This window comes from Copidosoma floridanum, unplaced genomic scaffold, assembly GCF_036245765.1.
Source record: "Copidosoma floridanum isolate Cflo_tuat_1 unplaced genomic scaffold, Cflo_Japanese_pri ptg000004l, whole genome shotgun sequence".
In the NCBI taxonomy this organism is placed as follows: domain Eukaryota; kingdom Metazoa; phylum Arthropoda; class Insecta; order Hymenoptera; family Encyrtidae; genus Copidosoma; species Copidosoma floridanum.
This window is the reverse complement of record NW_028321881.1, coordinates 12,113,236-12,135,282: the sequence shown is the minus strand read 5'-3', so window position 1 is coordinate 12,135,282 and position 22,047 is coordinate 12,113,236. Positions and strand designations below refer to the sequence as shown.

Below are 22,047 nucleotides of genomic sequence, written 5' to 3'. Positions count from 1 at the left end.
AAATGTAAGTTCTTTACAAAACTTGATATAAATTCAGCCTTCTGGTCGATCCCAATACGTGAAAAGGACAGACATAAATTAGCTTTTGTCACGCATCATGGTCATTGGCAGTGGAGTTGCCTACCGTATGGATAAAAATCTGCCCCGGCAATTTTTCAAAGAGTTCTGTCCAGTGTTTTAAGGAAGAAAGGACTAGATAAATTCACAAAAAATTACATAGATGACATGCTCATTTTCTCCAATACCTATAAAGAGCACGTAATACACGTAAAAAAAACTATTGAAGCATTAAAAGAAGAAGGTTTTAAATTGAACGAGAAAAAATGTCAATTCGCTTTAAATGAAGTTAATTACTTGGGGCATAAAATAGGGAACAATTTAATAAAACCTATAAATGACAATGTGATAGCTATAAAAAATTTCTCAATACCTCAAACAAAAAAACAAGTGAGACAATTCCTAGGAAAAATTAATTTTTATTTGAAATACATACCTCAACATACTATTCTTTTGGATCCACTACGAAATTTATTGAGAATAAACATAGAATTTATCTGGTCAGAAAAATGCAATACCAGTTTTAAAGAAACAAAAAAGTTCTTGCTTTCAGAATCTGCATTAGAAATCTTTGATGAAGAAGCCCCGATATATGTGTTCACTAACGCCAGTATTGAAGGAGTAGGGGCAATATTAAAGCAACCCCAAGAAGATAAATCTCTCAAAACAGTTTTCTACTTTTCAAAAAAATTAAAAAATTCACAAAAACAAAAAAAAGCTGTTTATTTTGAATGTCTAGCTATTAAAGGAACAATTCTCTACTGGCAATATTACTTAATAGGGAAAAAATTTGTAATCTTTACAGATCATAGGCCACTAGAGAATTTCAATATAAAAAACAGCAATGATCCACAGTTGATTGATATATTAAATTACATATCAGAATTTAACTTCGACATTGTATACAATCCAGGAAAAGACAATATAGAGGCTGACTGCCTATCACAAAATCCAGTGTTAGAACCACGTGAAAATTCAGAAAATGAATCAATAACAAAAACAGCAAATTTCATTACTATAGAAGATTTAAAAAAGGATCAAAAAGCAATCAAAATAGATAATTCATGTGAAATAAATAAGGAGATTATTTACAAAATTATCAAAAACGAAAAGAAAATCTGTATAACAGAAACATTGGGCATCTCAATTATAAAACAAACTCACATAAAGCAAGGTCACATAGGTGTTAAGCAACTAATTTTAACAATATGTCACAAAATGTATTTCAAAAACATGTACAAACACATAAAAAACATATGCAAAAGTTGTGAAACATGCATAAAAAATAAAACAAGAGTAAGATGTTTCAAAGCTCCACTTTCTCAATTGGGACCAGCGGAAAAACCCTTCGAAATCTTGTCCCTGGACACCATAGGAGGTTTTAAAGGAAAAAAGGAAAAAGCACAAAAAGATACCTGCACTTACTAATAGATCATTTCACTAGGTATGCATACATAAACACTTACAAGATACAAATGGCAAATGATTTCATTAAATTAGTAGAAAAGGTAGAAAATGAAAATAAAATAGAAATCATCTTAACAGAACAATACGCAGGGATAAACTCTGCTAAATTTAAACAATTTACAAGAAAAAAAAATATAGCCTTAATTTTGACGGCTGTTGATTGTGCCTTCTCAAATGGACTAAACAAAAGAACAAACCAGACTTTGGTAAATAGAATCAGGTGTAAAATTTATGAGAATAAAGAAAAGCCCTGGCCAAAAATAGCAGAAGAATGCATAAAGGATTATAACAGCACAGTACACAGCTCCACAGGATTTACTCCAAATTATCTGTTAACAGGCATAGATAATAATTTCTTACCTAACGAATTAAACGAAAACAACAAGAACAACCTAGAAAAGAACAGAAAATCAGCATTAGAAAAATCTAAAGAAATACATGCACAAAACAAAATTTACTATGATAAACAAGTCAAAAAAATCAATTACGAAGTAGGCGATCTAGCTTACATTCAGAATGGAAATAAATTAAATAGAGATAAACTAGATGAAATTAGATCTGGTCCATACCAGATAAAAAAAATATCCAACAACATCTATCTTATAGACAGTAGATGTAGGAAAAATGAATCGAATTACTTTCATGCAAGTAAACTTGTTCCTTATGTTTAAGTTGTCTTGAAAAGGGGGGATGTAAGTTTACGCGCTTTACGCCAAACCTAGCAGTGTGTCTCTAGCGAACACACTACCGGCAGAGTAGTTGCTCATATGTACAGTCAGTACGATACTTGGCTCCGAGCACTACGCATCGTGAATAGCCACACAGATAAGATCATTACTGGTAAAGCCTATTTGCTTAGTAATCGACAATTGTGTAGATTCAGGTTGGTGTTAATTCTCTATGTTTCGGATTAAGCTTATCATTACTAATTGTAAATAATATGTAAATATATTTTAATACAGTGTCGTTTACTGCATCTATTCTTGTTGAATTCAACCTTCATCCTACAATTGATTTAAGTTTAAACCTTTAAACTTGCACACACACATTTATACGTATATGTGTGTATATATCATCAATTTCAGCAGAAGTAAATAATAAACAAGATCTTAGCATATTCCACAACAAATAGTATGTTCCGCGTGTTCACTTGTTTTCTCACTTTGCCGTTCTTCTTTTCTGTTTTTCCTCAGATACTGCATGTGCAATTTTTAAAAATGAAAACGAGTTTCTAATTTGTTATCCATATTCCTTTGTTAATTTTTTTATTTTTTTTAATTACGAGTTATTACACAATACATTCATTTCAGTATAAAAGTCGGAAAAAAATTAAACTTTTTGTATATCTTGCGTACGTATATACGTTCTTGACCATATGTGGACATTATACTATTGCCATCACTGGTCCGAACATGCACACCAGCACATCTGATAACACTTTACCTACGGGCCATTAAGATTATCCTCTGGCAAGCAGTAGATGGGTGGTATAGTTCTTTACGACAGCCATATACTATTTCTGATGGGGTCAGGATATAGTGAAAACAACTATACAATATAGAAAAATATATCATCTTGCACTCATAGTGTTTATGCTGCATAATAGATGTCACCAATTACATAACTTATATAAATTTGCTTATATTCTAATACGCCTAGTCAAATTTATATTAACATCTCTATTTTAGTATTTTAAATTACTTAACATCTCATCTTACTAATACATAAAGCAAAGTCCCAAAAACCGTTGTAATCACTCACCACGAAAACTACTGAACCGATTTTGCTGAAATTTTGCACACCGATTTTTTACACTTCCTAGATGATTTTCGTACAATTTTTATCTTGTAAAAATTAAAACCAAAAGCAATAAATAAGCTTGACGTATAGTAAAAATACGCTAGCTTTTCACATTAGTTCAGTATGATCCGCTAGGTAGCGTAGAAATAAATTAAAGCTAACTGCAATAGAAGTAAGAGCGCCTGGTAATAAGAATTGTACTTCCGGAAAAATTGCGGAATACCACATTCATTCACCGGCAGTGCATCTAGTATAGAGTTGCGAGTCATGCAGCTGGGTACACGGCTACCGATGACTCTTTTCTCTAATGGACGAGCGACTTACGTTGAATTCCATTTTGATTCAATAAGATTTACGAGTGTCATGAATATAAGGCGTCCTGAACGCCAACGTTTTTGGCGTAATATCACGAGATATCTAGCCAAAGCATGATCTACCCTCAATATTTTAGGTTTCGTGGCTGATCTTCCAATCGAATGGTACTACTAGAGCAAATTTTGCTACAGCACCAAGCCAGGGAGAACAACCCTGAGAAGTTCAGGCAATCACATCGGCTAAAAATATTACAAGCCTCCTCCTCAGTAGCTCTTCCCAATTACATACCCACAGAGAAGGTATCCTTTAGGCCCATTTCCCTGACCATCGGTAAACGGTTGGTTATCTGGGGAACGATCCAAAGACAATATAGTCTACGGCCAACGGTGTACTTTCTCTTTAGCGCGATCTCTATACACAGAGACTCTAAAGGTGAGAGTAAAACTACTTGCAACTTGCAACTTGGTTCTCCATCATCTAGAATAATAAGGAATGACTGAAAATATCACCACTCGTCTTTTCCAGGGCAATATCATCAATATTAACTTGCCGACAAATAAATTTTCACAAACATTTCCGGCCCTTGTTAAACCAAGTCAGTCATTCAGTGGCAGACGTCACAAGCGGAGTGTTTCGACTAAAGGCTAGATACTCTTGACTACCGAAAATCATGAATTACCCTCTCCACTCTAAGCATTTAACTAGGAATCATCGATCGTCTCCAAGATTAACGCTGGACGAACCTAAAAGTGAAGCCAGATAGGAGAAATAAATTTAAGCAAACGGGATAGTCTCTTATGAGCCAGCATAATGAACCAATCTCCGTGTCTTACATCAACAAAACGACTGAGCTCTGTAAAAAAAGGTGCTTTAGTCACTAACGTTTTCATCGTAACACTAGGAGACGTTAGGAAAGATTTTTACAACCATCTCCAACACTTTAGATGTTGTAGTTTTCCTCTCGATCAGTCTGGCGCTACAACAATAGGCCAGAGAAGATTATTCTGAGGTATCAAAGTTGTCGTGTTTGCTGGAAACTTAGGTCAAAAAAAGTTTAACATATCGGTCCTTTTCAGGGTCATTGAACGTCAAACTACAGTGCCAAAAAATGTATTACAACTTAACAAAGTTGACAAAAAACAGCCTTTAGGGTTGACAAAAGTTTTAACCATGCCAATAGTTGCCAGAGGGCGAATGGAAAGAAGATTTTTCAATGCTTCAAATGTATACAATTTTAGGCGCCTAGAAACTAGTGCACAACATTTATCACGTTAAAAACAGCAGTATTGAAAACAACAAATAAAAAATCCGTCAAATAAGAGAGTAGCTTTCCATTATCATCCTAACAGTTATTACTTACTTCAACCAGATTTTTAAACAGGTATAATAATACGTATTTGTATTTATTGTGGTGATAAAAAATAAAAAGATTAAGCTCCAAGACTCATCTGCTTTGGTAGTAAAGTTTTGTGATTGATAAAAAATTTTTAATTGTATATTTATTATCATTTTTAAATCTTTACAACCTTAAAATATAGCCTCCTTCATATGTTATATCGTCAGAAAGTGTAAATCAACCGCCATTTTTAGGGCCAACAATTTTGTTATGGCGTAAGAAAAGCACGGCCTTCTTAGCATCATTATATTTTTTTTTTTTTTTTATATCGTATTTTTTTATTTAATAAACCGTATAACTTCCAAACTCAAATTTTTTAAATGAGTAATTTTTCTATTCTGAGAAGTGTCAAAAATAAATGTAAAATTTTGAAATAAAAACATTTTATATCACATTTTAATACACTAAGGTGTTCCATTCAGTGAGTCTCAGGCAAAGCTGAGACGGGGAGCCGCTAGTTTAACATATTTTAAACTCATTTCTGCCCCAGTATTTAGTAAAAATACCTGCTAAATTTTTTTTTAATGAATTTTTATCATATTAATTTCGTGTTTCGTATAACTTTCGTTTACAAAGTGATAATGAGTCTCAATGTAGTTTTATTTTTTTGTATAATTTTCAAACTTTTCTTTACTTATCGCTCAAATTTTTTTTTTTTTTATATCCATTAATTAGTTGTAATCTCTTATATCAAAATCAAGTTACGAATCTTTTATAACTTTCAATTTACTTACACACTTGGGCAACGCTACAAATTTAGCTTCTGTTAACACTATTCGGTTTTCCAGATTTTCAATAAACTACATTTCCGTACATTCTTATAACATATTCTGTCGTTGATTGCTTATTCATTATGTCACCAGCCTGATATCAGCATCGATAAAGCAATCAATAGTGTTATTATTACTACTTTTTTCATAAACGAATATAAATCTTTAGTTAAATATAAATATTTTAAGATTCTCATAGCATATTTAAAATGTGTTTTATGATACCTATTTTGGAGTCTACTCAAATATTTTACACTGAAGCCAAGGTTAGGTCTGGCTCCCGAACTTACGTACGAAAGAGCTCCAATTAAGTTTCTAAATCTCATCTCATCAAACACTGATTACCCTGCTTCTCATTTTAAATTATGTTTTATAGAACCGCGTACAATTTTCAATTTTTAATATCATACTTCTTTACTAATGGTTTATTCAACTATTCTTCACTTTTACAGCAAACTTATAAGTCATCCACAACATAATTTAATATATAGTTTCATTTTTATTAGATAATACATAAAAGTAACAGTCATTTTTACTTCATAAAAATCCTAATTCTCTAATATATGCATCATAACATTCTTACCAGTCTCTTGGGCTTTCTCTTAATACATAAAATGCTTTATCTAATTTTAATACCTTAGAGCCATTCTCATAGCCTTGTGGCTGTCTTACGTAAACTTCAGATGGGACTATACCGTTTAAAAAGACTGTCTCGACATCCATTTGTTCTATGATTTAATTATTGTGACAACGAAAGAAGAGTAAAATTTTTAAAGTTTGCATTTTTGCTACCAGTCAATAGATACCATCAATTAAATCTTTCTGCTAGTATCCTCTTACTACCAACTTAGCTTTGAAAGCATCGTTGGCTTTTTTAGTATAAACCAATTTTAAATATAAAGCTTTTTTTTAAATTTGGTATATTTATAAAAATCCAAATGTTATTGTTATTTAAACAACTTATTTCTCTATCCATTGCCTTTTTCCAATATTCAGATTCATCACTATTCATCTCACCATTATAAGAAGCAGGTCTCTCAGCATTTGTTTAATTTACTTGAATAATATTACTGTATACAAAATTCTCATCTCTCTATCTTTCAAGCTCTCTTTTTTTCCTCGTTAATCGTCTTAAATTGCAATTTTCATTTTTATCCTTGCAGTTGGTATTTAATTCGCTATTTTTGTTTGTAACTTTGTTTTCATTAAAAATAACTCCTATGCCGTCTTCTGATTTTAAACTAATATGATCTGTGCCATCTTTGATGATATCATCGTGCCTGCAATTACTATTTTACTATTTATTAGAACTCTAAAACAAACATTTTCTTAACCCAAAAAAATTCCCAAATCCCCTTTTCCGTCCCATTTTGAATTTCTTTTATCCTCTTGTATTCTCCCAAAAATTCTTTTTTCATATATCTTTATACTTTTAATGCTAAGATTTTTCCTAATATAATTTTAGGGGGTGTCTTATTTCTTTCAACAGGATAAGTAATAATCCTGTTTTTCAAATAAGCTATTGTTTCGACTATTTCTAGCCAAAATCTGTTACGTACCCTTGCCTCTTTTAAGAATCATCTAGACATACCCATAATGTCCCTATTATACTTTTCTGCCGTTCTATTTAGTTCATGTACATTAGGTGGACACTGTTCATAAAAATGCCTTCCTTACTTGCAAAATTACTTATATGTACATTTACATGCTTCTTCCCTTTATCAGTTCCTTTTTTTTTCTGTCTTATTTTGAATCAAATTAACATAGTTAACAAAATAAATATAAACCTTATTTTTTGATTCAATACAATAAACTTGAACAACTTCACTGAAATAATCAAAAAAACTTTTAAAAAATTTTTTGCCATTTAAACCAGTAGTACCATAAGATCCATTTAAATTGATAAGTTTAATTTCTAAAATATCGTTTGCCCTTGACTTGTCATTATTACATGGTAAATTATGCATTTTATTTATGCATGACCTACAGTGTTTTATGCAGTTTTTTCTTTTTGTGTTAACTTACTTTTTATCATTAAATTTGACTTACTTTGAATGATTTCCCTTGTCACATGATCAATTTCATTATTTTGAATATCTAATGCATTAATTTCTATTTAGATCCAAAATTTTTGACATGTTACCTGTTAAATTAATTTATTAACTTAACTGACTTTTTCGTAACTTAAAATATTTTTATCCATCTCTTTTATTTAAAAAACCTTACTCATAGGATTAACTTCACTTTTTCTCTAAACATTCAATTTTTGTTTAATATCACCTACTATGGTTGCTTTTGAAAAATAACTATAACCTACTTTACATTTATAGTGTCTTTTAATTCAATAGATTCATAAAAATATCGATCATCATTTACAACATTATCAGAGCAACTGCTATCTAGTCACTATTTAACCTTACTAGCACAGCTGTTTACTTGAATACGCGACTCATAAGGTCTTTCCTCGAATTCCGCTTAAAAACTTCTCGTATTACCATCTTCGTTTTGACGTCCTTGATTATTCTGTTGCCAACTGCCTCCTGGATGATGTTGACTCGAGCCTCTACCAGCTCCACGACCTCAGCCTCGGCTGCCGCGTGTGCTGCCTCGTTATTGCCACTGCTGCTGTTGTTGTTGTTGTTGGCGTCCTCCTCGTTGCTGCTGCGCACCCCCTTTCTCCTATGAATTATTGCTTTGTCTCGTTCTCGTACATTCTTACTTGAAGTGTCTATATTTTCCGCAGTTTGAACATACTCCATCTCTTTTCCTTTTAGTTTTAAAAGCACTTGAACTGTTTTTGCTTTCATCTCTTTTTTCTTTTAATTTAAATATTATTGTTTTACTCTTTACGCACTAAGCTGTTCAATCAGATTCTTTTAAACCATCGATCAAGTCACCAATATGACTTAACGAACTTATAAGCATTTTAATCATGTAGCTTAATTTTTCGCTTTTCATTCACATTTGCACCAGTACTTTTTAAAATATTTATTAATATTTTATACTCAGTAAAAAATACACTTTAATTTTCAAATTCTTACAACTTTAATTTTTCTAATTTATTTCTCACACAAATTTTCAGTGCAGTAGACTTCTTTATGTACTTTTTATAGAATTTCTTAATTATTATGTATGTCGTGCCTTTGCCTTTCACGAACTGTAACTGATCATTCGAAATTCCGCGTCGATATATCACATTGATCGCCTTGAAGTCCTCTTCGATCGACTCTTCTTCTGTATCGGTCGTTGCTCTGGCTCGAATAACTTTTTCGTCATACTACTTCAATTTTAGAATCATTGTGATTCTCCTTTTCCAGTACTTAAAATCTTTTACATCGAACACTGGAATTTTTACTTTATTCGCCATTTTTGCTTCTTCTAACGTACATTGAACACTCTCTGCTACCATTTTCAATATATTGACTACATGGCAGTGGATCGATAATGTTACACTTATTAACACTTAAATTAATATCTTATCTTATTCATCGCTAAAACCGTTGTAATCGTTAATCGCGAAAACTACGGAAAATTTGCATACTGATTCTTAATAATTCCGAGATGAATTTCGCATAGTTTTTTCTTTAAAAAAAAGTTAACAACAATAGTGATAAACAAGCTCAAAGTTTTGCTAAAAAAGAAAGCTTTGCGCTTTAGCTCAGTAAGATCCGCTAGGTGACGTCGCGGTAAAATTGAAGCCACCCGCAATTAAAGATAGTGAAGAGTGGTTATAAGATGCGCCATCACATTGTCGATTATGGTAGTCGGTCATCGGCAGTACACCAAGCACAGAGTTGTTAGTCGTGCAGCTTGGCATCCTGGCTACTGATAACTCTCTTATTTCATGGGCAAGCGAAATAGATCGGTGTGTACCCCAGATCGAAGATGACCGAGTGCCACGGGTAAATAGACGGTCAGAACGGCAACTTCTCCGGCGGAACACCAGGCGACGTATCTAGCTATAGCAGAACCTGCTCCAACACTTTATAGCATGTGGCCATAGTATGATCGAATTAGTTCTGTGTGTTAGGTGTGTATGTTAAGGACTATAATATTTACCGCGTGTCCATATTTTAGCTCTTAATATTGTATAAAACACGAGTTATTAAGTTTCGTAAAAATGACTCAAAATTACAGTTTTTTACGATTTGCAAAAAAATGGCTTAAGCGATTTGAAGCCCAACGTGACCTATTATGTTCTTATTAAAACTGCGCATTTTTTTCTGCCACATACTTTTTCATGTGCGATTTTCCGGTTTTTCAAAAAGTGAAAAATATTTTGGCCATTATTGCCATTTTTTGGGGACTTTTTCTGACATTCATAATTGTTAAGTTATGTGTCAATTCGTTGCCATGCATCGAAATTACTACTCTTTTTCTTGGGTTGGTCAAAATTTTCAGGGTTAAAAAACTAATTTGATAATACTAATAATAGTCAGTTTGTAAATGGTCTAGTGCTGCATCATAAGGCTTTGAAAAAATTTTCTTTGCCCTCATATACTTAATAATATTCAGTAAATATATGTTGAAAAGCATTTTTTGATAGTTTTGTTTCTATTTAAATTTTATATTAATAGTAGTTGTATATTACTTTTTAAATAAATTTACCATTTTATCATTATTTATTAATATTTTGCCGTTACTTTCACAAATTATTATCATTGAGCTATAATAAATTATACGGAAGTCAATATAAATGCAGGTACTAACAAAACTTTTATACTAGGTACTATCAGGTTTGTGCTGCCTTACAGAAAGCGAAATTTCAACAAGAAAAAGTATACATTTTTGATACTGAGCATGAATGTAAGCGAAAAGAACAATTAAAAAAATTATTTGATCGTACCATAGAACAGATTGAGGAGGAACAAATTTTATTACAAGAGTTAAGAAAAATAGAGCAACGCAAAAAAGAAAGAGACAAGAAAACTCAAGATTTGCAAAAACTTATCACGGCAGCTGACCATCAAACGGATTTTAAAAAAAATGACAAAAAAATATCTAAAAAAAATAGTAATTCAAGTCGAAATAAATTTAATAAAACGGATATTTCTCCTGTAAGTAGTACCAACAGTTATTGTTTCAACAATTTTTTTTTCAATTTTCTAGTATGGCTTATGTATGATTTACCGTGAAAGATATTAAGTAAAATTAAGAATTCAAGTACCATGACTTTAAATGCGAATCCTTGCATTTTTTTTACTTAGGTTTCATAATTAATGCAAAATTTTTCTGTGCAATACTTCTTAAGTTCTTCAGTGCTTACAGAAAGGTTATACTATTTTGTTTTACTACCATACTAATGTTTTTAGTTCTAAGAATTATCTTGCTTTGTTTATTTTAATTTTTTTCGAGTCATCTTCAGTTGCTGAAATTTGTTTTGGCATATGGATGCTTAAATGATTAATTTTATTTTTCCATCTATCTTACCATTCTTTTCTTGCTGTTAAAGTATCACTTCAATTGGGAAATTATCTTAAGCGTCAAAATCTTTGTATGTAAAAAGTGTTTTTAAGGAAGTAAAAAAGGTCATCTTAAAAAAAGTGTGCTGTCTTGAAATTGGTAATCCTTTTCCCTCATTTGGGTGAACCAGATAAATAACACTTTGTCAACATTGTCATACTGTATGGATTTAATTATTTTGCGACTCTTCATTGCATTCTTACTTATTGATTCCGACGCCCGTTTACATAGATGTTTTTCTAACACCATATTCGGTTGAGACATTTTAAATAACTTTTCCCTTACCTAATTCTAATTCTGTATTTTGGATGAGTTCTAAGACTCGAATTTTTTACATCAGATACATCGTATGATCATGTGTGTATATATATATATATTACAGTGCTTTACGTCCGGCTCCTATAAAGGGCACTACTGAGGGCACTTAGCACTGGGGAGAAGGAAGGGAAGAGGGATGGGAGACCTCCCATTACTGGGAGGGGGACAGGGGGAATTAGGCAATTATGCTGCAAGGAGGTCACGTAAGCCCTCCTCGAGGAGCTTTGCGTGGTGAAAAAGCACATGTGAAAATACACAGAGGTACTTGCCCGAAAAAGTCGCACTGGCCGGGAATTGAACCACCGTCTCCCGCGTGCTAATCCACGACCTAGCCGACTGAGCCACCACGCGCTCGTATATATATATATATATATATACATATATATACATATATATATATATATATATATATATATATATATATATATACATAAAGACCAATACTTTAATGTCCCAAAATAATGGAAAGTACAGTTATAATAATTTTATAGAACAAGAAGATTAAATAATTCTTGATACTTAAAAATGAGAAGTAGATAGTAAGATAAGAAATGCGAACCAACCATCGAAAGACACAGTAATGTTAGCGTTATAGTTGACAACGAATGTGATACTATGAAGTCAACAATGCAATACTTATGCGACAAGTCAATCATTAACACTTATGAAAATACATTTAATATATTTGGCGTAAGTGTAGTGGTGTATTGAAATACTTTATGAGGGTTAATGACAAAAAATACTTGAGCATACAGCATCAATGTAATATAACGACCTAAAGCCAAAAAAGGAAGGAAAGTCTTGGATCATCTGAGTTTTCTGCCATCTAAGAGAAAGCCAAGGATGGCAAACGGACGATCTGAGATTTCTTCACTTTCAGTCTAGGGTTGTATACGATATCTTATGTTTCAGTCACTGGCATTAAAATATGCTTGCGACGTATTACTTAAAACTATCGAAATCTGTTTCAAAGCTCTTATGAATCATAAAAAATCTTTACCAAAAGCCTTTGTAACCACTGCTACTAACTACATATAACTGAAAAATTTAATGTGACAAGTATTTCAAATGATGGCGCAGCTAGCACCCTCAGCAAATCGCCAACCTGTCCCTGTCTACTAACTACTCCCTAGCACCGTGCTATGATTTTCTAACTCTCTCTCTCTCTCCGTCTCAATTTCTTACCGTTTTTTCTCTCTCTTTCTCTATCAGAGTATCATTTGAATTACTTGTTAAAATGCGTCGTACTGTAAAAGCAGCCGTTTGGTTTGCAGCTGGATTAAGGAAGTACTAACATATCACACCCACATACAGGAGGCTTGGTCTCATGCCTTACAATGTTCACCGTGACTATGTGTGTATGTCTGGTAGCGTCTATCTTGAGTTACCGGGAGCCGCAGTATCTATCGAAGAGGTACAGCTTTCGGCCACACAGTTCAGTGGGATCTAAGAGAGCCTCTACATTGGACCTTGCTGTTCCCCAGGCAAGAACTTTAAAGAGTTCTTCAAAGGCTTCTTTCATATGCATACCGCAGAACTATGTAATAGAAAACCTGAAGAGATTCGCACTGCTTTTAGCAACCCTTATTTCAAGAAAAAGCTGGCTGTATTTTTGTAATACATAAACATTTTGATAATCTTGGACTGTAGTTGAATTTGTGATATCCAGCAGTGGTGTTATACTTCGTTTTAATTATCTTTATTGTTTTTTGTAATTTATTTTATTGTTTTATCTTTACGATTGTCATGATTTCTTATTGTTCTTTTAACTCGATATAGTCATCGTTATTTTTATTTCCTTCCGTTCATTTTTATTTTATTTTATTTTAAAAATTTTATTTTTATTGGAAACGACTCTCCGTAAAGCACGTAAAAAATTGTTGTATTAATGTGTATTTAATTTTATAAGTTATTTATTGTATTTAATTATATGTAGCCAAGCTACTAATAGCTATAAGCTCTGAACTTCCTGAAAAAGTATATTCCATTCAATTATCTCTCTCTCTCTCTCTCTCTCTCTCTCTCTCTCTCTCTCTCTCAAACATTCGTTCTCTCGTCTCTCAATGTCACCCTCACTGTCGTTCCCACACACTCGCATATACACCGCATTCTCTCACCTCTCACAACACACCCATCTTGATACCTCAATGCACGATCTCGGGGCACACCGGGATAAAAGGCGTACCGTGGCCGTACAGGCTTCTTGGGTCACCAGGGTGATTTTTCTCTACCTGGGGCCCGATTCCTTGTTTGCCCGCTATGCAGTGGCCTCTAGCTCTTGACCCGGTAGCTTTTGCTTATCTCTCTCTTTTCCTTTAACCTCGCCGTGATCGGTGAGTCTCGTAGTGGTCTCTCTAGTGTTGCTCTTTCGTCTGGGGAGTCTGCCTCTTTGGTAGGCCACCGTACGTCCCTTCTTTTTGGCATTCCTAGCTTCCTTTACTATCCAACCCAGCTAATACCGTTCTTGCTGTTGCTTCTGTTGCGGCTATTGTTGCAGTCGGGCTCACATCTCACATGCACGCACACACACACACACTCTCTCTCTCTCATCACTAAGCTTTGGTTAAATTATATAAAATATTACTATTCATTAAGTGTATGACATGTAGTCTTCTGTGCCCTGGTAAAATCTCGCAACCCCCCAGCTTATTAGCATCTTATAGACGCTGTTCTAAAAATGAAAAATACAGTCAAACACAGCAGTATTTTTAAATTTATTTTTTTTGTACAACCTCAGTGGATTATTTTGGAAACTAAAAACTAAATGACTGTTGAAATCTAATGAGTACTTTGTAATGAAGATACAAATAGCGATTAAAGTAAAAAAAGTGCGTTTCCGTAGGCTTCTACAGTAACCGATACTACAAACAGTAAATGTATGTAGTAATACTTTAGCTATGTTAACTTATTGTGAGTTGTGACTTTTAATTATTACATAAATAACATTTAATTTCAAATGTGTGTACCAAATTTACTGTTCTTGGTAAATATTATTCCAACTATTGCCAAGCACTGCTTAAGTGAGGATTAACTTGCATTGGGTGAGGATAAAGTCATATTATAATGATAACAAATTCACAGAAGCTGATTATATTAACATATTACTGTATTAGTTAATTTTTGTGGTTTTTTTACTTAAAATCGGGAATCAAGATCTCATGTCTCTTCATGCTTTGTAGGGTTAAATATGATTATATAATGTTGTAAAATTTTCCGTAATTATTTGAAACTTTTATTAATTTATTTGCCTGTAGCCATTGTCAAAATGGTACATAACTAGTACAAAACAGTAGATAAATGTATACAAGAAAAGGACAGTGGTATCCTGAATACATTAGTTGGGTAATGGGAAAAAACAATGCTCACCTTGCAACAATAGCTTATACTTAAAACATAATCTTTAAAACATAAGTTTGTAATTTTTATTTTACAATACCTTAAAAAATGATATTAAATTCTTAATAAGAAAAATAATTCATGTCAAAGTGGTATAACACTCTACGTTACAAAAAGTAATTCTGAATGACATATTTTTGTCATTTACAGTTACAATATATTTGTTGTGAAGTTGTATGTCTTAACTATCACAAAGTGTTGGAAAAACTTTTAGGCGTTCAAAGTGAACGTAGGAAAATAATGAAAAAAAGACTTTTTATCAATCATACCTCTTAAGTGTAAACCATGAGTAAATTTAATACATTTATTTTATACTAGCAGTCCTGTGGCCATTTCGCCCGAGATTCACTATGTGGAGCACCTCACTTTTTTGACACGCAATTTAAAATACTCATAGTTTATTAATAGATTAAAATTTTGCGTCTATCCCTGACCCTTTTTAGAATAAAAAAATTCTTATTAAAAAAATGTTGTTCACTATCTATGGAGTTTAGGTCAAATCGTAAAGCTGTAAAAACGTAGAAAATACATATAATGATGCTGAAAAGCACCGTGCCTTCTTTACGTCATAAAATTATTGTCGACCCTAAAAATGGCCGTTGATTTGCACTTTTCCACGCTATAGTATATGAAGAAGGCTATTTGTTGAAGTTGTAAAGATTTAAAACTGATAAAAGATAAACAATCAAATTTTTTTTTTTTAATCCCAAACCTTCACTACCAAAGAAACGAAGTCCTGGAGCCTAATCTCTTTATTTTTTATTACTACAATAAATACGGATACATACTATTCTACCGTTTTAAAAACCAGGAAGATTTAAGTGATTACTGTCATGATTGTGATTGAAAGCTGATCTTCCACTAAATGGATTATTTATTCGTTGGTTTTGATGCTGTTGTTTCAATCTTAATAAATGTGCTGCGTCAGTCCCACAACGCCTGAAATGGTATACATTTGAAGTTATTGAAGTTCTCTTTCTAATTTACCTTCTTGAAACTAGGCATTGTTAAAAACTTCCATAAGCCCTAGGGTGTTTTTCTGTTAACTACGTAGGTCGACGTTACATGAATTTAAAGAGGACTGATAAACTAAACTCTTTTTTGATTGATGTTTCTAGCAAACATGACTGCCTGAATACCCCAGAGCCATCTTCTCTGACCTGCCGTTGTAGCTCCTGATGGGTTAGGAATAAAAACTATGACGATCTGAAGCATTGGAGCAAGCTGTAGTCCTCTTTTCTTACGTCTTATGGTGTATCGTCAGGGACGTTAATGTGAAAAGCACCTTTCTTTCGATATCTCAGTCATTTTTCTAATCTAAGGGGAAGATTGATTTGTGTTGTTCGCCTGTTAAAGACTGTCCTATTTGCTTGGGTTTATTTCTCCTTTACAGCTTTACTATTTGATTTTCTCAGCGCAAGATTAGAAAACGATCGGTGATTTCTAGTTGAATGCTTGGAGTCAAGAGGGTAATCTAGGGTCGTCAGTGGTCAAAATCCCCAGCCTCGCAATTAACAACTTCGCTCGTGACGTTTGCCAGTGAATGACTAAATTGATTTAAAAGTTACCGACTTTATGTGAAAAAAGGCCAGTGGTGATACTTTCTATCAAAAGCTGATGATATTTCCAGCAGACGTGGATGCCTGAACTCCTCTAGGTTGTTGTCCTTGGCTCGCAGTTATAGCAAGAGGTGCTTTGGTAGCACCAAGTTAGTCAGAAGGATGGTGACGACGCTTTTAAGCGCTAGAGCTTGTTGAACTTTTGCCCAACGTCTTGTGTATTACGCAAGCGAAGTCTTAGCATTTTGAATGCTTTATTGCACTTGGTCATTTTGGTGGTTTATGGTGGAAATAGACGTAGATCGCTTGCTCATCAGGGACTGTTAGGGTGTCATCAGTTTAGGATACCCATCTGCCCGACAAATAGCTGTATTATAACGTACTGTTAGTGAATGACTGTAGTAATCTAAATTTTGCTTGGGAATATGATTACTAAATTCACTGACTTAAATTGCAGCTTATTAAATAGGCTTTGATTTTACTTCGATGCTGCATAGCGGATCCTACTAAAGTAAAGTGCAAAACTTCAAACTTATTTGTAGCTTTTGTTATTAAATTATTTAACCATATTCTATATATGGCTTATATCGAAAGTGCTCGTGAATGTTTGCAATAATCTTACGTAACAACTAAATGATCTTAGTTATTGTGGGAAGCTGTGGGGAAAATGCTGTGACCAAATTCGAAAGACTACGGCTTTTCTTAAGAGTACTTGGTAATAATTGTAAAAAACTTACCTAACAATAAATTATCTGATTTAGAGTTATTGCTAAGGCTGTGGGAGATCAAGACCTGATTCAGAACACTTTTTTCAATCAAGAGTACTTAGTCATGTTTGAAAAAAACCGACCTGATACCCAAATAACCTGGGTGAGCTGTGGGGTTACTAGACTTGATCTGGAAAACTTTGACTTTCCGTGAAAATATTAGGAATTTCTCGTAAAAAAAAGTGATTAACCATCCAACCCAATAACATGATAATTATCGAAGAAGCGAACCGTCTGAGTAAGTGTATGGAGGCTAGGAGGGATAAAAAAATTGAACCAAGGCAAAATAATGAAAAAAATCTAATAATTTTTATTTGTGGTGGGTCTGTATGAAGTAGTAAGGGCATAGAAGTTTGATCTAATTTCAATGAGTTAAAATTACTGGATAATAACAGGAATTTTTTTCATATTGTGGCGGATTTATAGGGCGCAATGTACAAGACTGTACAGCTCCACCGAAACAAATTTATCCTATATAAGAACATATATACTCTTATGTAGGCGTTAAGGCTGCATGAAACCCCCTTACCTCCTACGCCACCGAATCCTCGAATACTACCCACACGCCCTTACACAAATCATCGTAAATGTATGCTTGTTAATATGTAATTTTTAGTACAATAAGTCCCATTTAGTTCAACAGCACATCAATCCATGAATAATTCAGTCCGATAAATACAGACTCAATGTTGTGATATTGGCTGCGTGTAAATGAGTTCATCAGCCATCTAAAGTGATTCTACACCAATTTCAAAACTCCCGCGCAACTTTGAGTTTAATAACTTAATTCACCGCCTAGCTCAGCCAGTAGTAAGTGTCGAGGTTACAGGAGTCGTAGAATTGTTCATTTTCCTAGTGCGACAGTAAGATCGTGAATGAACAATCTCTCCAATATACAGGCGTGATGCTGGAGATATTCTTCGAGTGCGTTGGAGTAGATGATAATGTCATCGAGATAGACCAGACAGAACCAAATTACTGAGGATACCTCTCAGTAAGTACTGCACATCCACGCTGCTGTAAAGGATATTGGAGGAGCCCACTAGCTTAGTAAGCTTGATTGGAAGAGCGGATACTGGATTATGAGTCAGGAAGTTCTCTCAGAATATTTGGTGAAGTTCTGTCTGGTCTATCTCGATGACATTATCATCTACTCCAACGCACTCGAAGAATATCTCCAGCATCGGGCCTGTGTATTGGAGAGATTGTACATTCACAATCCGACTGTAGCACTAGGAAAATGGGCTTTCGAAGTAACCGAGTTGAAGTACTTAGGACATGTAATAACACCTGAGGAAAACAAGGCCCTGCTAGAGCACATCAAGAAACTACGGTCTATTGAATCACCTAAGACTTAAAAACAATTACAGTCGCTTCTAGGGCCTTGTGGGTGGCTGCGAGATTATGTACCACACTACTCGGAACCCACGACAGTGCTCACTGATCTCGTCAGCAAGAAGTCAACATACAAATGGACATCTGCTGCACAGGAAGCAATGGATAAGCTTAAGGAAGAACTCACCAAACCTCTGGTACTATCAGGGCTCCGCTTATGTTGGCCGTACCCTGTTCAAACTGACGCCAGCGGATGAGGGATAGGAGCTGTCCTCTAGCAGCTTACACCGGACGGGCAGCGCAGCATCATCAGCTACTTATAATGCAACTAAATGACTTATAAAAATAGGACGCTTTTTTGTAAAGTAATAATGAAGTAATGTATTTTAGGTCCCCGTATTCTTTTTTTATTAAGAGCCATTTTGCAACAAAAAGTGTAGTCCAATGCATACAAAATATGCACGAAAATTTTGTTTTTATTGCTTTAATTTTTTGACGGAAGGATTGTCAATTTTAAAAAACAATGCCATGTATATATACATAAATTTTCCCGTATCATATAGTTATTTTGGCGTGTTTGTCCACACATCTCCCACACTCCCCTCCTTGGCCCATTCGTAGCACCTGCTTAAAACAAATTAAATTTCTTCATGTTTTTCTATGAATTGAACCTAACAAAAATTGTGTAAAGCCCCTCCACGCCTTCGTCACAAATTTAATGCTCTCACATTTTCCCACTACCATCCATATAAACTTGGAATATTTCCAGAATCTGTTATCATTATCCTGTTTTCTAACACCCCCATGGTTACTCCACACTCCCCCTAAAATAAGACAAAGTTCTTCACAATCCTTCCTGATTGAAGAACTTAATTTAGAACTTAACACAGTTGGCAAAAAACAGCCTTCAGGGCTTACAAAAGTCCTAACTATGCCAAAAGTCCCGAGAAGGCGAATTGGAAGGGAAACTTTAAATGCATTGAATGTATAAAGTTTTATAGGCGTCAAGAACTGACGCAGATCATTTATCGAAATTGAAGCAGCATCATCGAAATCGACAAATAAAGAATTTATTAAGTGATAGATCAGCTTTGCACTATAACCCTCACAGTAAATGTAGCGATAAAGCTCGAGGACTATGTTTCTCTGGTAATAAAGTTGTGAGATAAGAGAAACAAATGTTTTTATTATGCAGTTTTCGTGAATTTTAAATCATTATAGCTCTAAAAAAATAGTCCTTCTCGTAGATTATATGGGAGAAACTATAAATCAACGGCCTTTCAGGGCCGATGATTATTTTATGGCATAAGTAATGCACGGTACTTTTTAGGATAATTATATTTTTTTCTCTTTCAACAGATTATTATTTGACCAAAAAAACTGTATAAATTCCACACAAAAAGGTTTTTTTAATAAGAAGATTTTTTACTTGGAAGTATCAGGAATTGATGTAAAATTTTCAACTGGAAACGTTTTACATTACATGTCAATACACTACGGTGTTCCATTTAGTGAGTCTCGGGCGAAGTCCTGGGGGGGAAGGTGGGTAGCTAGTTATTTATAATTAAAAGTTCGTTTGAACCCTTTTGCATGCGCAAACGGCAGAAGAAACAGGTATGAAAATATGTTTGAAGGACAATTTTTTGGTCTTATTAACCTTTACATACTTTTCCTTACTAGGTAAACAAGATTTCACCTGTGTGTGCATCCAGCAAGAGCAAGCACAAAAAGTCCTTCAGGCAAGCCATTGGTTCTAGTGCTTTCCCTTGTGACATGCGGCAACAATGCGAAAACGAATTTTTTTTAATCAATAATATTTTTAGTACAACATTTATTGTCGATGTCAAATATTTATTTAATGCCTGTTTCTATCTTGACTTATTATATAATCATATAGAAAGATAAACAAAGAAAAAAATTTTTTTGTGATAAAATATATGCCTTAATTGACACCACGCTTACAGAATCAGGAATAACAATGTATTCTTTTACTGTTACAAACTTAGAATTTCATTGATTTTTATCACTACCATATAATAAGATAAACGAACCAGTTCCATGATTTATTTGTTTCAAAATTATTTATAGAGTATTTTAGTTTTTAAACTTCTGATATTTTTTTTTTTAATTACATTAATAATGGCATTGTTTATTTCAAATATGTCAAAAAATAAATGTCGAGCGAAATTTTGAAGAAAAGTAAAAAAAAAAAATACTTATTTAATATGTAAATATCTATGTTTTATGGTGTTTCAATGTAATGAGAAGTATTAAGATGTGCAAAATAAATTTTTAATATAAATAAAATCTTTGTCACAATCGAAGAAACAGCAATATTTTTTACAAACATTTTCGCGTCTGCAAAAATATGGCATCAAATAATGGGCAAACTAGCACCGTTTAAAAAAAGAAGAGATCGTTATCTCCTTGTTTAATAGAGTTAAAGGTATCTCCCAAGAATCAATTGAAGCAACTCTCCAAAACTATTGAATACATTAGAAATTTTATACTCAACTAGAACCGGTCAAAGTTAAATATTTCACAAGAAAGCTACACAGGATGATAAAAGGGCGAATGGGCCATGTGAACAACTTTGAAACAGCCACAACTAAAGCTGTAGAAATTGAAAGAGACTTCGCGTGCTACGAACCCGAACTTTTGCAAAAAACAGTAAAATTATATGGTAAAAAACATAAAAATCATAGCTAATAGACAAAATAAAGGTGCATGAATAAACTTAATCTGAACACCAAAAAAATGCCAAGTTTGTAAAAGATGGGGCACACAGCAGGCAATTAGTGGAATCGCTGCAATACCACTAACACTCATCTACACCATTATACACACAATCACCAACAAAGGGCTTGTTATGGAGCCAATTATCACATAATAATCTTGTCCTTGCATTATAACTTAGTAATCACGTACCAAATCAAAACACCTAGCAAAAAGCTTTAAACTCAGTTCATAATGATCGAAACAATCAGAAAGCATGCACGTTTACTCATAACCTGCAAAAATTAAAAAATTTGAACTCTGTACTGATCAAAAAACAAAAATTCCGAATAATTAAAAGTCTCCGACATCTGAGATCATAAAACAAAAAATAACATCACAAACGCAGAAATTCGAAATCGTGAAACAAAAAATTATCCTACAAATGCCGCAATCCGAAATAAAGATACACAAACTTCTGTAACAAACTCCGCAATCCAATATCTGAAAAATCAGAATTCAAAGAACCACGACACAAAAGTTCAAAACTTCAAACTCAACAATCATCAAGCATCCATATTCAGAAATCAAAAAATTCAAACCCTGAAAGAAAATATTGTAAAACCGTCGATAATTGCGAAAACACCCAAAAAGAAAATGACATCTACAGTATACCTCTAAACTACTCG

At 33.5% G+C, this 22,047-nt stretch overlaps 1 protein-coding gene across 1 annotated transcript in view; it reads left to right on the top strand.

The window, feature by feature from the left end:
* DMAP1 (DNA methyltransferase 1 associated protein 1) overlaps positions 1–22,047 on the top strand; it is a 230,379-nt gene that overhangs the window by 96,039 nt on the left and 112,293 nt on the right. Inside the window, exon 2 of the mRNA XM_089597385.1 lies at positions 10,532–10,862. Within this exon, the coding sequence (XP_089453511.1) occupies positions 10,532–10,862 (331 nt within the window). The remainder of the gene's footprint in view (positions 1–10,531; positions 10,863–22,047) is intronic.